This window comes from Cercospora kikuchii (genome assembly GCF_019650295.1).
Source record: "Cercospora kikuchii DNA, contig_00005, whole genome shotgun sequence".
Classification (NCBI taxonomy): domain Eukaryota; kingdom Fungi; phylum Ascomycota; class Dothideomycetes; order Mycosphaerellales; family Mycosphaerellaceae; genus Cercospora; species Cercospora kikuchii.
In genome coordinates this window covers 1,558,334-1,573,356 of record NW_025408586.1, presented here as the reverse complement: position 1 = coordinate 1,573,356, position 15,023 = coordinate 1,558,334, and the positions used below count along the sequence as shown (strand labels likewise).

Here is a 15,023-nt window from a genome sequence, read left to right as displayed (position 1 = left end):
CGAGCCAGCCAAAGTTCTTCAGGGCTTGACGGCGTGGTTAGTAGAATTTTGTGGTTAGAGCTCCGGTCTTTGGGTGAGTACTAATAGCTGGTAGCGCCACGTCTGTTGAGCTGAGCTGTTTCTTGTACCTCTTCGTGAGAACTAACCGAACAATTACAACACATTCTTCACGCTCTTCTCATAATGGCTTCCAACCCACCTGGCAAATGCTGCACCATTGGTGTCAAGCACGAAGGCACTCCAACAGGCTCCAAGAAGAACGCCGGTGGCAGTAAGGATCTCCCTATGAAAACAATGCATTCTTCGTGCTGATAAAGACGATGTCTAGTCGACACATACTTTGCCTACCCAGAGTCGAAGCAGACCGACACCGCAATCCTCATTCTCACTGACGTGATTGGTCACGACTTCGTCAACGCCCAGCTCATCGCCGACCAATTCGCCGCAAATGGCTACTTTGTTGCCATGCCTGACCTCTTTGAGGGCGACCCGATCCCGCTCAACAGACCAGACGACTTCGACATCATGAAGTGGCTCACGACGTCCGGTCCAAGCGGTGGTCACACTCCAAAGCAAGTCGACCCTATCGTCGAGAAGGTCATCAAGGCTCTCAAGGAGGAATATGGTGTTAAGAAGCTGGGAGCTGTGGGCTATTGCTTTGGAGCTAAGTATGTTGCTCGGTACCAGGCCAAGGGCAAGGGCGTCGATGTCGGCTACGTCGCACACCCTTCGTTCGTTGACGCAGACGAGATCAAAGCGCTGGCTGGTCCTTTCAGCATCGCTGCTGCTGAAACCGATCAAATCTTCCCAGCTGAGAAGAGGCGGGAGACTGAGGATCTTCTCAAGGAGCACACTATTCCATATCAAATCTCGCTCTACAGTGGTGTCGAGCACGGGTTTGCAGTCCGAGCAGATACCAGCAAGCCAGAGGTGAAATACGCCAAGGAAGCTGCTTTCTTGCAGGCAGTTGCGTGGTTTGATGAGTTCTTGAAGGGCAGCAGGACTTGGGCTGCGTAAGTCTGCTTCTGCTCAACTCACGGCCAGAGTGTTAAAGAGGCGACTGTCAAGGCCAGTCCCACTCACAAGACAAAGCGCGCTTCTGTAAGATAGATAGAAGCATGAACGAAACCTTCAGAACCATCATGACGCAGACCATGGGAGTGTTCTCAACTCATTCCACCAGGTATCGCTCATTGTAGTCTCGCAGCCTCAGCAGCTGCAGTAAGGGATCCGTGGATGCGCCAGGATTCAGCTCGCCTCTGTGCTGATTGCAACCCTCTATGCCACAGCCTTGCGGGCACAGACATTCGGACAGGTTTCGTGTGATGGTGTTGACGAGGTTCACCAGTAATTGAGTGGTCGCAAGCGGCGTGTCATCAGCACTCCATTGCATCTTCGATACCTGTCCCACAGCAACGACTTGAGTACAGTAGCGACAGCCCAGGCATCCTCGACTACAATAGCAGCCACCAACGACTGCTCTGAGACTCGACCAGCTCCGCGGAGAACAGCCAAGAGTCGTGTTCTCGGAATGCTTTGCTTGATGATCTCCATCATGATCAGGGCCTTCGAAGCCACAGTTCAGGTCCAGAGTAACTGATCGAAAGCACAACGGTGCTTCGCCTATTCTCCTTGTGCTGCAGATAATGTAAGCCAGGCTCTATCAATCAAAGGTGCCTGCCGACTTACGCTTCATCCCACCCAGTCAAACACACGCCTGCCCCACTCATTGTCCATCTTCGCATCTGGCTCAGTCTTGTTGGGCCCATGCGTTGGCACCATTGCCATACCGAGCCTCTGTTCACATTGGAGAAGTGGAACGGAACGCAAGAAGGTCTCGGCATCATTGGGCCAAGTTCACGTCGAAACAATCGGCAGACCAATAGTAAGGCCCAAGAACTCCGTGTCGTGATTGTGCCATCTTCAAAGCACTCCACAGACACCGAAGCATCATCTTGCAAGACTTGCTCATATATCAGTAGTCTGACCTCGGCAGGAAGTTCGGTGATGTTCGTGGTTCCTGTGTCCATCGTCATGTTCAAGTGTGCCGCAAGCTCATTGCGTGGTGTACGAGGACTGGAATGAAAGGAAAAGAATCAATACTCAAGTAAAAGGAGGAGCATTACTCGCCTCTCGCTATGCATCCTAGTCGAGACTGACAATTCTCAAGCGAATTGTCGGGCCCACACGCGTGACTGATGCTCTCTCGTCGTGCCGTGTAACAGATAGATGCAGAGCTCGAGTCCAGACACGGCAGAACCGCGACATATATTCATCGATGATGTCGGGCGTCCGTCACATGGTTCTTGGGCATCTGGGCCCTCGGAGGCACGCAGCTGCGCATTGTGGAATCCTGCCCCGTGGTGTTAGGGCAGCGGAGGGGGACGAGAACTTGTAAGATGGTGATGTCCGTTGTCCAGGCCAGTCCGGACGAAAGACACGGCCAAAGTCCAGACGCCGGAACATCTCGCCACTTGGCAGGAGCGTTGATTGGACAACACGCGCACAGCCGCTTCCCTCTCTTCTTTGTGCAAGAGCCATCGGTCCAACATCCTCGAGCGCCGATTGTGTCTGCCTGGCAGTGACATAATCTGCACAATTCGTGAATACCGCACCCAATGCTGTGCGACTAGGAGCTGTAGGTATAAGTTCGGCGTCACGATGTGACAGGTGAGCGGCACATTCGAAGTCGATACCTCTCTCAAGTACAGACAGGACAACCCAGTTCACTCCCGCCTGCCATCACATCAATCACATTCTCATCAGCAAAAAGACAATAACACCGAAACAATGGCGCTCGACATATTCCGCAAACCAGTCTTCGACGCCGAGAAGGAGATTCCAAGTCTAGCAGGCAAGGTCATCCTCATCACTGGTGGAACTGGTGGGCTAGGTCGTGAGACAGTGGTGTCGTTTGCGAAACACGATGCAGCGCACATCTACTTCACTGGACGCTCGCAGCCATCAGCGGAGGAGACGATCAGACTGGCAAAAGCAGCAAGTCCAACCGCGTCGGTGACTTTCATCAAATGCGACCTCGCATCATTCGCGTCAATTGAGAAAGCCGCCAAAGATTTGGTTTCGAGAACCCAGCGACTCGATATTCTCATGGCAAATGCCGGCATCATGGCTCATCCGCCTGGCCTCACCGAAGACGGCTACGAACTGCAGTTTGGCACCAACCATATGGGTCACGCATTACTTGTCAAGCTTCTGACTCCTCTCCTGCTTCAGACTGCTGAGCGACCAGAAAGCAGAGATGTACGAGTAGTCTGGGACACCTCACTCGGACACAAAGGACACAATCCCAAGGGAATCGATTTTGCAAAGCTGAAAACCAAGCATGAGGATATTGTGCCTTGCGGAATGCAAGGTTCAGTTGGGCCCTGGATCCGCTATGCTCAGTCGAAGCTGGCGAATCTCGTTTACGCACGCGCGTACGCGAAGCATTATCCACAGATCACAAGTGTTTCGATTCATCCCGGAGTAAGCGCAACTGGCTTGGTGGGAGGCCTCAGTTTGCCACAAAAGATGTTCGTGTACGCGACGAGCTACCCCATCATGATTCCAGCTGAGATGTGTGCCTGGAACCAGCAATGGGCTGCGACTGCACCGCTTGGTGATGGTGAGCGGCAAGTTCAGACGGGCACATTCTACATGCCAGTGGCCAAGAAGGGCACGACGACAAAGAAGGGTAACGATCCTGAGCTTGAGAAGCAGTTGTGGGAGTGGACTGAGGAGGAATTGAAGGAGTGGAAGATCTGAGCTCGCGGTGAGTATTGTAAGAGTATTGTCTGATTCTATGGTATGCTGGAAGGCGCATAGATAGGAAACGTCTTGGAGCATTTATTATCTCTATACTTTGACCACGTTCGCATACTTCAATTGGACTATTCCTGCCCCGCACCCACAGTGGCGACTTGAACTCGAAAGCTCAAAGGGTCCGAGGCGTGGGGCAGACTTGGTATGCTTTAGCACTACGCATGCTCTACAGCCCACAATCAGCTTCACGGACCTTGAACCGAGTTCAGAAGGCCATCGACCAGCATGGCCAACTTACAGGACAAACGTCCAACCTCAACTTTCTCCGCCCTCCCCGCCGAGATCAGAACCACAATTCTCGAATACGTCTTCAGCACCAACTCCAAAACCAGCTCACTCACCAAAACCTCTGCCGGAAACATTTGCATGGACGAAACCTACAAATCCAGCCACCAACTCGTACCACTCCTCGTCTGTCGGACCTGGTACCAAGACGCAAGCCTCCTAGCCTTCAACCACACTCCCTTCCTGGTCTCGAACCCATTCTGCGATGTACCTTCACGATTAACAACGTTACTCCACACCAAACAAATCTCCTCCATCCGATCTCTAGCTTTCGTAGCAGACAAACGCCATTTCCGCAAACTCTCAGAATGGAACGACCATCCTTTCGGAATCCAATCCCTCAAACTTGAAACCCTAACAATTATCCTCCAACGCTCCAGTTCATGGCATTACATGTTCGATTACACATCCGATGTCGTCAAACTTTTACGAGGTCTACAAGGTGTTAAAAGTCTAGTATTCGTGAAGAATAACGCGATGGTGAAAGGGAGTTTTAGGTCTTGGTTCAACCGGTTGGTGGGGTTGATGTTGAAAATCGATCATGCGGAAAGGTATGATAGGGCGTCGCCGAACTTGGAGAAGACGTGGTGGAGCTGGGAGTTTGATGGCGTTGGAGAGAGATTTTGGCTTGAGGCGAGGGAGCCGAAGGAGTTCGTTGATGAGGAGAGTTATATGAGGGGGATATTGCCGTTGATGGAGGGATTGAGGGATAGTGTGGAGTTGGAGGAGGTCAATCCTGATGTGAGAGCGACGAGGATGTACTACTAGTTCGATGGGGGTTTTCAGTCATGCTCGTGCGAAGGCGTGGACCTGCTGTGTTTTGCGTGATGCAAAACTTTCTAATAGAGCATACGCTCGTTGAGAGCTCAAATTCAAATATCGCTACACGCCGAACGCCTATTGCAACCTGCCTGCTGGCATGCCGTTCTCTATCGCACATTCGCCTTCTTCTATCGTTTTCTTCAAGCTATGCATTTTGTCGATGCCACGCTTCCCGATTATGATACACCAAGCTGTCGCTTAAGTGACAGTGTAGCCACCATCGACACGGAGATCAGCGCCAGTCACGTATCCAGCAGCGTCTGACAGCAGGAAAGTGACAGCGCCCATGAGGTCTTCTGGGCGACCCATCTTACCCTGTGGAATCAAACTGGTCCACTTCTGTGCGAGCTCTGGGTTATCGTCGAGAATCTTCTTGGTGCTACCCAATATGTCAGCTCAGTTTTCACGATATTCGTCAAAACGTTACTCACAGTGCCGTAAGCATGTATCCAGGGCTAATGCAGTTCACGCGGATACCAGCATGAGCCCACTCAACGGCAAGCGAGCTAGCCAAGTGTCGCACAGCGGCCTTCGCCGCGTTGTATGGTGCTTGCGGCTGTGGCACGTTGACAATAGCTCCACTCATGCTGCCAATCATGACAACACTGCCCTTGGCCTGGCGAGCCATCAAGTGCTTCGCAACAGCGCAGGACCACAAGTATGTACCATCCACGTTGACTCCCCACAGCTTTTGCATGCGATCGTGCGGGTACTCGATCGCATCATAGTTCTCCGTGAAACCGGCGGAAGTGACGAGGTGGTCGACTTGGCCGTGGGATTCGAGGATCTCGGCCATGGCGGCGTTGACGGAGTCTGGTGATGAGACATCGCAGTAATGGGCTGTCACCTTGGGTACGTCCTTGTCGGTCGCACCTGGGTTCTCTTTTCTGAAGGTCTCCATGAGAAGCTTCGCTTGCTTCTCGCCTTCCTCCTCTATTGGAAAGTATCAGTCAGTATCGCACGTGTGCTGACTGGTTTGCAGATCTTGACATACTGTTCAAATCAACAATGGCAATGTTGGCGCCACTGATCACCAATGCCTGGCTCATGACGAGACCAAGACCTCGAGCTCCACCGGTAACCACTCCCGTTCGGCCCTCCAAACTGAAAGACTCGAGCGTTCTCTTGAAGTGGAAACCGCCACGTCCTTGGACTGGCTGAGAGCTTGGGAGATTGTCCTCTTCTGGGTATTCTACACGAATCGTGTTATCTGTTCGCGAGAACTCTCCCTCGTGGGCGAAAGCACCAGGCTTTCCCGCAGTCGAGTACTCGTCATGTTTGTCCTTTGTGGCATCGTCTGCCCGCTTGACAGTGGGTGTGATGCGGATGCCTCGAGTAGTTTGCCGCGTCAGAGCTGCAGCAGTTGGTGGGCGAGCTGCGGTGGTGGAAGCTCTTGAGATTTGCCTCAGGAGATTGTGTTTGAACATTTTGACGGCTGCAAGTGGGAATTAGATGAAGTCTCTCAGCTGATGTTGAGACAGAAGTGAAGAGTGAAGAAGTTTGATTATTGGCAGGGAGAAGAGAAGTCGTGGGTACGCGAATACAGAAAGATCAGAAAATGAAGCTCACCTTGACGTCGACACGCACTCCAGGGACTGGGCGCCCGTATATGATGTAAGTCGAGCTGCGAGCTCCACCGCTGTTTCGCAAACGTATGATAAGATGGATTAGCGAGAAGGCGTGGAGATGCTGCGCTGGACGGATTGGTTCTTTTCCCTACTCGACTGCGGACTAACGAGCTCCCCTCAACAGCATGCGCGCTGATCTGTTCAACATTTTCTCGACCACCTGGAGCTTTGACGTAGCTTACTCACGAGAGCCTCAATGAGCTAGCCTTGGCTAGATCGATGCAGGGACAGACTTCGAGACAAGGGTGCGGACCGTCGAGCCCCGACAGGTGGGATCCCCATTCGAGCTTAGGCTGGCACGCGTCAAGTTTCGCGGAGTTGTAAAGTTCTCCAAAATATTTACCACTTGCATGCCGTTGCAACGATTTTCAAGTCGCACTCGAATTTGAACCGCCGTATGAACTGGCTTGTGCTCTGCAGTCCATTGGAGGCACCCAAAGCAACGACGGCGATGCTCCGAGCGATCGGCATCGGCATCACCAGGTTGCCTGCTGACCCTCGTACCACCGAATGTGGAAGACCGAAGATGCTGGTCTTCATGCCGGTAGGAGCACCAGAATAGACTGGGCACCAATGATTCCGCGGTCTCGGCCTCTCCATCTGCGATCTTGTGACCTGAGATCGTACGAGGGCACCATGAAAGTGCTGAGTGCAACAATTGCTACCATCTAGATGAATGCCACCCGAAGCTGTGCAGTGTGCATGCAGCTGGGGATTGCAACTAAGCCTCACCTCGAGCCTGAACATTCAAGGAGTTGCCATACATTCATAGGCCTGAGACTTCGCCTGTACACATTAAGCTCAACCCAGATCAAGACCCGCAACTCCAGCAGCCAGTCCCGCCTCATCGCGCCTACTCCCATCGAAGCCAACACCCTCGCAGCTGCCCTCAACATCGAACGTCACGCCAAGCAGTTGCTTCGCAACCCATTCAGCTGTCCTTGCATGCAGACTGGGCTCCCTCAATTGCTCACTCTCATCTAGATCCCAACCCGCGAAGACCTCAGATCGTCCCTTCGCCAAAGCCTGAAAGATGACCAATTGGTCGCGCATGTGCTCATCGACCCAAGCACCAGAAGCCCATTCGTTTGCAAGATCGTTCGTAACCTTCTCGACCATTTCTGTTGTTGCTCGTTGATGACTTGAGATTTTGCGCTGGTAAAGCCAGTCTCTGCCGATTGTATATGAACCTTGGCCTTCTGAGCATGGAACAGTCGCGACGAGTATGAAATACATTCGTTTGTCATGCTGACTATTCTCGCATTCGATGACGAGCTTGTTTGAGGCTTTCGAGCCTATGTCGGATAACATGGAGTCTCCAAAGTGATGCGAGACGGCGGGAAGAAGCACCTTGCGGAAGTGCTCATGACAGCTCGCTGGCCCAATAAAGATTGCACGGAGATTGCTCGGCTCCATTGGCTTGATTTCGAGATCTTGTGGTCGATGTTTGAATGCGGGTAGGGCGATATCCGACCGAGGAGGAATCTTGAGTGTGAAGTTGCCTATACTTGTACCGCCCTGGCTCCATCCACGCTTTGCCAGTACTGATTCGATCTCTGGAAAGCCGATGGACCTCAATGTCGGTAGAAGCACATACTTGATATATTCGTACGACGGCGAGCCAGAAACATTGGTGCCTCCACTTATACGCAGATAAATGGGAGATTCAGTGGGGAGGTGCGTGAACAGAACGAAAGGTAGTATGGCCTGGAGGGCGAGCCCAGTACTGCCCGCGGTGCCGATATCAAGATGACATTCGTAGAATTGGCCATCGTCATTCTTGGACATCTTCTTGAATACTGCTGGCAGTTCACTCTCGATAGTTCCAGGCGTGAAGGTAAGTGTCTTGCTTCCCTTGCCTGCGCCGGAGACACGAGCATTGCATGCTTGCGCAAGCCATTGGACACATGCTAGATGTTGTGGTTTCAATCCGCCGCCACCGCTTCTGCCTCCTCTTATGTCGTGTATATGGACTGGGGTGCCAGTGAGTGCTGATAAGCAGAACGCGATACGAAGAAGCTGGCCTCCTCCTTCCACTAGAATCAGGCGCAGCAAGTAAGTACGTGTCTTGGGTTCGTCACTGTGTTTCAGCTGTTCCCACAGCACAACTGCGACCACGACGTGTTGGTGCAGTAGCTGTGGTCAAGACTGCCGGAGTATCTCGACCACACTTACATGTTCGCCCGTCCAGTTCCAACAACTCGTTTGATTTTGCTCCGCGTCTTGGCATGGTTACGAAAAATCGTCAATCGTGATTCTGTGACAAGCGGTTTCGCCCCTCTCTGGTTGAACGGCAGTCGCGAGACAAGCAATGGAAATACACCACTCACACTACCAGTGAATTTGACCTGCTGGATGGAGGCTGAGGCCTCGTGACTCACGTGCGGTGATCAAAAGCAGCAACTCAACATTGTGAAGCTCCGCCACGCACTGTTGATCCTCAGAGGCAGATGAGGATATCGCACGTCGAAGGCACACTTTTCTTGTCATGCGACACCAGCCAACTGAGTCGCAGGTCAAGCAAAATGCTTGTCGCCATCCTCCGCGTCAACTTGCCGGTGAACTCTGATGCAAAGGACGGGAGTGATGCGATGCGTTGTTTGGAATTGGGCAGAGTTTCTACTCGCTGCTACCTCCCGAGGTATGGGCAACCTGGATATGTAACGTGCTGCGCTGCACGTCTTCACCAGGGGTCGCGGATCGAACGCGTGGTCATGTTCGGGAATGGCAGAGACAAGTGCCGCCAAACAAGATGGCAGCAATTGTCCGAGACGTCACTGTGCAGTGGCAGCAGTGATGGAAGGAGGTTGGTTCGGCTGTCCGCGCGCACTCGTCGCGATGACGGACCAGGATGTCTGGTTCATGTGAAGGCTGCGCACGAGGCCCATCTCGCCCAACGACGGGCGGGCGGGCAGAGCGGAACACGGCCTCATCCCCCCAACTCCGTCCGCGCTCGCAAACAGGTCAAGGTTGTGGGTGGCACGCGGCTGCGCTGGTCTGCAGCGGCGAGAGTTTCGACAGTGTGTGCAGAGTGCAGAGGGCGGGCGGGCATGACATGGCCTGGGCTGCGAGCGGCGGGACTCACACGCGACGCAGTCATCTCTCCATCACGCTTGTTCACCACAGCAGTTCAGGCAACAAAGCTTCGCGCATGTGCTGCTGCTGCTGCCCAGCCGCGCGCGCTGCAGCGTCCGGTGCAAGAAAATCAATCAATGGTGCCCATTCACTCCTGCAGCATTACATCATATACCCAGCTGTCCAGATGGTGAAGCAGGCTGATCCCTCCACCAATTCACGACGTCCAGCCAGCGGAGCCAGCAGGTGAGAGCAACAGAAATGATGCGGTCGAACCCGCTGCACTGCACCGTTTCTTCGTCGTCGTGCGCTGCAACTCTCCCTCCGCCCACCGCCGCTGCCATCGCGAGCCACGGTTGCACATTCTTCCTGTCGTTTGTCTGCCCGCATTCGCAGCTGCTCCACTGCACCACTCTGGCGAACGCCGCTGCACCAGCTGAGCTCACCTGACACAGCAGCAGCAGCAGCGGAACGCGCTGCAGGCCACTGCCAGTCCACGCGCACCTGGCCTTGCTCCAGAACCTGTTGGCCTCTCCGACTGTGCATATCAACCAAACTCTCTCTCACTACATACCATTTTAACGGCCGATAGCTGCTCGTCACCATGTCACGGCATCCTCGAGAGTATCCCGTAGCCGACCGTTACGATGACTCCCAAAGCGACTTCTACAGAAGACCCCGGCGGGACCGCGATTACGATGACCTGGAAGTAGACATCACTCGTGAACGCTACCCAGACGAACGCCGATACCGCCCGGAGACTGTGGTCAAGGAACGAGATTCGGTCCTCAGCGAGCGCCGTGCACCCCGCCAGCCGGACTTCTTGCGAGAAGACTACGGCAAGTCCTCAGCAGGACCTCTCGTGGTGCGCGAGGAGCGTCGCGAGGATGACAACTATAGCAGAGTGTCACGCAGAAGACGAAGCGTAGAGTCGGCACGAAGTCGTCCCCCTCCAGCTGCGACGGAAGAAGAGACAAAGATCGTGTATCGTGAGCGCGAGCGAGAGCGAGCTCCACCCTATCCTGCCAGCCAGGCGGAGGAGAAAGAGGAGATCATTTATCGCGAACGTACCCGATCACGCCCGCCTCCACGTGAGCGAGTGAGCGAGAAGGAAGAAATCGACATCAAGATCAGCCGTGAGGAGCATGAAGCCCGCTCACAAGCCTCTCGGAGCGATCCTCCGCCCGTGGAAGAGATTCGCTTCAGACGAGGCGGTGGTGATCGACCAGCACCTCCGCCCAAGACTGTTGAGAAGACGGAGATTGACATTCGAGAGCGCGAACGCAGTGCTGCGCCTAGTCGGTCACGAGTCGAACGCGAGGAGATTGACATACGTGAGCGATTCTCGCCAGCTCCTCGGCCTCCTCGAAGTGAGCGAGGGGATGTGGAACGAGAGGAGATCATCTTTCGAGAGCGTCGCTCGCCGCCTGGCAGAGGACGAGCGAAATTCGAAGAAATCGATATTCGGGAGAGCAGCGCTCCTCCTCCACGACACCGTTCAGTTAGCCGACATCAGCTAGTCGCAAGGAAAGAAGAGGAGTGGGTCGTTCGGAGGCCTCGAACCCCATCGCCTCCACCCCCGCGTGATTACGAGAAAGAGGAGATCATCATCCGCCGCACGAAAGAGCGATCACCGTCGCCAGAGCCGGAGCCGGAACCTGAACCGCCTCGAGAGCCAACGCCAGAGCCCTCGCCCCCGCCTCCACCGCCGTTGGAACCAATTTACAGGCCGCCAATCATTCAAGAAGTCATCACCCACCACCGACATATTGATCACGGCGTAGAGCGCGCTCGCTCGCCAACTCCACCCCCGCCACCACCTGCTCCTGCGCCACCGAGTCCACCACCAGAAACCAAAGAAGAGAATCTTGAAATCGAGATTCGACGCAAAGGCACCCGTAACGGCAAGGCCTACGAAGAGGATATCCACATTGAGAAGGACAACTGGGAGCGTGAGGATCGCGCAGTTGAGTGCAAGCGTTCGGTCAGTGTAGACCACAAGCGGTCCATGAGTGTTTCCACCCGCCGCCGCTCGCCCTCTCGTGATCATCGCCGATACGACGACGAACTTGACGAGGAGGCAGAATACTACAATCGCAAAATCGCCTCTCGAGCATACCCCGGTGAAGCCTGGAACGGCGCGACCAGAGACTGGAGCCTCGTGGATGTGCCTCCCGGAACTGAAAGAGTGCGTATGGACGGTGTTGGCGGTGGTGCGCAAGAGATCACCTGGCAGCGCTACAATGGCGAGAGGCGCGGGAAGTTCATCTCCGGTGATCGCGTGTACGAGTCGCCTTATGGTAACGGTTACGCGTCACCGCCACCACTGCCAGCTCCGGCCCCAGCTCCGGCGCCGCCTCGTGAAGAGCGCAGGGACACCAAAGAAGAGATTAGGATCACTATGGACCGTCGTACTGGTGGCGATGACAGGCCCCGACAAAAGAAGCGAGATAAGATGTGGACTGAGGTGACCAAGGACTTGGTAATCAAAGAGGCTATCGACGAGATGGGATATGAATTTGAAGAGAGCGACGATCACTTTTATGTCATGGAGTACCTAAAATACGTGAGTAAACCATCGGAGTGGATCGCTCCTGGCAAACAGCTGACAATTGTACAGGAGGATGTTCTTCGCCTCGTTGAGATTACGGAAGACATCAAGCGCGAGCGTCGCGAACGAATTCGAGAGATCCAGTGGCAAAGAGAAGAGCGAGAAAGACTTCCAATGAAGGCCTTGCCCCCACCTCCTCCGATTCCAGCTCCACCAAGATCTGTCTACGACGAGCGCATCTACGAACGAGAATATATCATTGACCGTGATGGTCGAAGATACCGACGCTAGTGATTCCGAGATTGAGCAGCGCGGTACCATATATGCATTGAGAGAGACAGCGTTCAAGCGAAGCGGTCACGAGCGTTGCAAGATCATAGCGAAACCCTGGGAAGGAAATAGAAACAGGCACGACAGAAAAGCAAGCAGCCTACGAAGTAACGAAAGCATTGAGCAGCAGGCGGAGTTAAGAGTGAAGTGAAGACTATGGTACAGCAACGAATGCTTGGGCGGGAGCGTGTATGCAATTGAATAGAAATTGACTATTGCTTTGTTCATGTTCCCTTCGATCTGCCGTTGGTTGTCCTCGATTCACCTCCACGCTGAGAGCGACGTCATCCACTTTGACGCGCGCCGCGACACGACACGCGCTTCCCACCACATGCAGACTGTTTCTTGACACTTTTATGCGAACCGGCACCCCAGCATGCGATAACATGACACGGCGAAGGACACGACCATGTCCTCACAGAACTTCATCTCCTCGCCCATTTCTCCCAATACGCACCGGGCTCGACGCAGCAAGTTCACATGGAAGCACTTGTCTACACTTGCCCATTCTGCCACCAACTGTCCTCTGCGCGTGATAGCGCATATCGATCTGGATGCATTCTACGCACAATGTGAGATGGTCCGATTGGGCGTGGACAAAGACCAGCCTCTTGCGGTGCAGCAGTGGCAAGGTCTGATCGCCATCAACTATCCCGCCCGAGCATACGGTCTAAACCGCCACGTTACCATCACCGAGGCGAAAGAGAAATGTCCAGACATCATATGTCAGCATGTTGCGACTTGGAAAGAGGGGAATGCGAAGTGGGAATATGCAGACGATGCGTTCAAAGAAATTGCCGTCAGGAAGGTCAGCTTGGATCCATATCGGATCGAGAGCAGGAAGATTTTGAAGTGTATCAAGGAAACTTTGCCTACGGATAAGCAGAGAGTGGAGAAAGCGAGTATTGATGAGGTGTTCTTGGACTTGTCTGCGCAGGTGCATGGTATCTTGTTGGAGAGGTATCCGGAGTTGAAGGGGCCACCGCCGTATGATGATCCTTCGGAACCGCTGCCCAAGCCGCCTACGACTGTGTTGGATTGGAAAGCAGATGCGCTCGTAGACCTGGATGAGAAGCATACCGAGGAGGACGATCCGGATTGGGACGATATCGTAATGCTGGTCGCGTCCGAGATTGTGAGAGACGTGCGAGCTGCAGTGTTCAAAGAGCTGAAGTACACGATGTCTGCGGGTGTCAGCAGAAACAAGATGCTCGCAAAACTGGGCTCCGGTCACAAGAAGCCCAACTCACAGACTGTGATTCGAAATCGAGCGGTTCAGCACTTTCTATCTGGCTACAAATTTACCAAAATCCGGAATCTGGGCGGCAAGTTGGGCGATCAGGTTGTTGCTGCCTTCAACACGGATACTGTCGCTGAGCTTCTGCCGGTCCCGATCGAGCAATTGAAGAAGCAGCTTGGCGACGATACCGGATCCTGGCTTTACGATGTCTTGCGAGGCGAAGACAACAGCGAGGTCAATCCACGAACACAGATCAAGTCTATGCTGTCTGCGAAGTCGTTCAGACCATCGATCAACAGTTTTGAGGTAGCATGCAAGTGGTTGCGAATCTTCGTTGCAGACATCTTTGGTCGCCTAGTCGAGGAGGGCGTGCTCGAGAACAAGCGACGACCGAAGACCATCAGCATACATCACCGGCAAGGTCAGCAGACACGAAGCAAGTCTGGCCCAATCCCGATGGGCAAGACTATATCAGAAGAAATTTTGTTCGACTTGGCCAAGAATCTGCTGGCGCAAGTCATTGTTGACGGGAGAGCTTGGCCGTGCGCCAATCTGTCCGTGCAAGTGGGCGGCTTTGAGGATGGTGTTACTGGCAACATGGGCATCAATGGCTTTCTGGTCCGCGGTGAGGAGGCCCGGGCTATGCAAGCTGCTACCCTTCATCGCGAAGAATCTTTAGAAAAAGGCCCTTCCAAGAAGAAGCGGCGCATCAAAGTTGGTGGGACGCCAACCGTGTTTGCACACAAGTACAATAGCTGGGGCAGTGATGTGGAGGACGACGATGAAGAGCGCATCACTCCCTCACAAGGCACTCACATCAACATCAAGGAGGAGGATCTCCGGGACATTCCTACTTCAGCACAGGCTGATGATAGCATTCCTCTCTGGGCACGCGGGCACGACTCTCCCGCACCCGCTGCCCTTGATGAGGAAGAACAAGACTCCGATGATCTGTACACATGTGATCGTTGCAACAAGAGAATATCGACAGCGGGTCGCACCGAGCACGAAGACTTTCATTTCGCACAGGACCTACAAAGACAAACGAGTCCTAGCAGACCTCCACCTAAGCCCGTCCCTTTGGCAAAGCCTGCCTCATCGTCGAAAGCAAAGGGGAAAGGGCGAGGGAGACCTGGCAGCACCGGCGTCGGACAACCTGAGAAGGGTCAGCGCAGACTGGCCTTCGGGTAGAGAACAGTATGCAGTCACAAATGAAACAGAATCGAAGTGCATTTGTTCAGGTAGGTCTTTCCATTTTCGTGACTATCAT

At 53.9% G+C, this 15,023-nt stretch overlaps 7 protein-coding genes across 8 annotated transcripts; 5 read left to right on the top strand and 2 right to left on the bottom strand.

Annotated features, from left to right (window-relative positions):
* Positions 1–183: 183 nt before the first annotated feature.
* Positions 184–1,017, top strand: CKM354_000839800 (uncharacterized protein; the record flags this gene model as incomplete). Its single annotated transcript, XM_044803771.1, has 2 exons — positions 184–271; positions 329–1,017. 2 exons carry the CDS (start codon positions 184–186, stop codon positions 1,015–1,017), a joined length of 777 nt encoding a protein of 258 aa, XP_044659706.1.
* A 1,773-nt stretch (positions 1,018–2,790) lies between these two features.
* Positions 2,791–3,765, top strand: CKM354_000839700 (uncharacterized protein; the record flags this gene model as incomplete). Its single annotated transcript, XM_044803770.1, has 1 exon — positions 2,791–3,765. One exon carries the CDS (start codon positions 2,791–2,793, stop codon positions 3,763–3,765), a length of 975 nt encoding a protein of 324 aa, XP_044659705.1.
* A 282-nt stretch (positions 3,766–4,047) lies between these two features.
* Positions 4,048–4,875, top strand: CKM354_000839600 (uncharacterized protein; the record flags this gene model as incomplete). Its single annotated transcript, XM_044803769.1, has 1 exon — positions 4,048–4,875. The coding sequence occupies one exon, from the start codon at positions 4,048–4,050 to the stop codon at positions 4,873–4,875; it is 828 nt and encodes a 275-aa protein (XP_044659704.1).
* Positions 4,876–5,127: 252 nt separating this feature from the next.
* Positions 5,128–6,356, bottom strand: CKM354_000839500 (uncharacterized protein; the record flags this gene model as incomplete). Of its 2 annotated transcripts, XM_044803767.1 has the most annotated exons (4): positions 5,128–5,189; positions 5,244–5,308; positions 5,361–5,862; positions 5,924–6,356. In XM_044803767.1, 4 exons carry the CDS (start codon positions 6,354–6,356, stop codon positions 5,128–5,130), a joined length of 1,062 nt encoding a protein of 353 aa, XP_044659702.1. The 2 variants fall into 2 exon arrangements, with proteins under 2 accessions (XP_044659702.1, XP_044659703.1); XM_044803768.1 differs by having other exon boundaries at positions 5,128–5,308.
* Positions 6,357–7,358: 1,002 nt separating this feature from the next.
* CKM354_000839400 (uncharacterized protein) lies at positions 7,359–8,787 on the bottom strand (the record flags this gene model as incomplete). Its single annotated transcript, XM_044803766.1, has 2 exons — positions 7,359–8,593; positions 8,733–8,787. The coding sequence occupies 2 exons, from the start codon at positions 8,785–8,787 to the stop codon at positions 7,359–7,361; spliced, it is 1,290 nt and encodes a 429-aa protein (XP_044659701.1).
* A 1,449-nt stretch (positions 8,788–10,236) lies between these two features.
* On the top strand, positions 10,237–12,474 carry CKM354_000839300 (uncharacterized protein; the record flags this gene model as incomplete). Its single annotated transcript, XM_044803765.1, has 2 exons — positions 10,237–12,198; positions 12,253–12,474. The coding sequence occupies 2 exons, from the start codon at positions 10,237–10,239 to the stop codon at positions 12,472–12,474; spliced, it is 2,184 nt and encodes a 727-aa protein (XP_044659700.1).
* A 448-nt stretch (positions 12,475–12,922) lies between these two features.
* Positions 12,923–14,944, top strand: CKM354_000839200 (uncharacterized protein; the record flags this gene model as incomplete). Its single annotated transcript, XM_044803764.1, has 1 exon — positions 12,923–14,944. The coding sequence occupies one exon, from the start codon at positions 12,923–12,925 to the stop codon at positions 14,942–14,944; it is 2,022 nt and encodes a 673-aa protein (XP_044659699.1).
* Between the last annotated feature and the right edge of the window lie 79 nt (positions 14,945–15,023).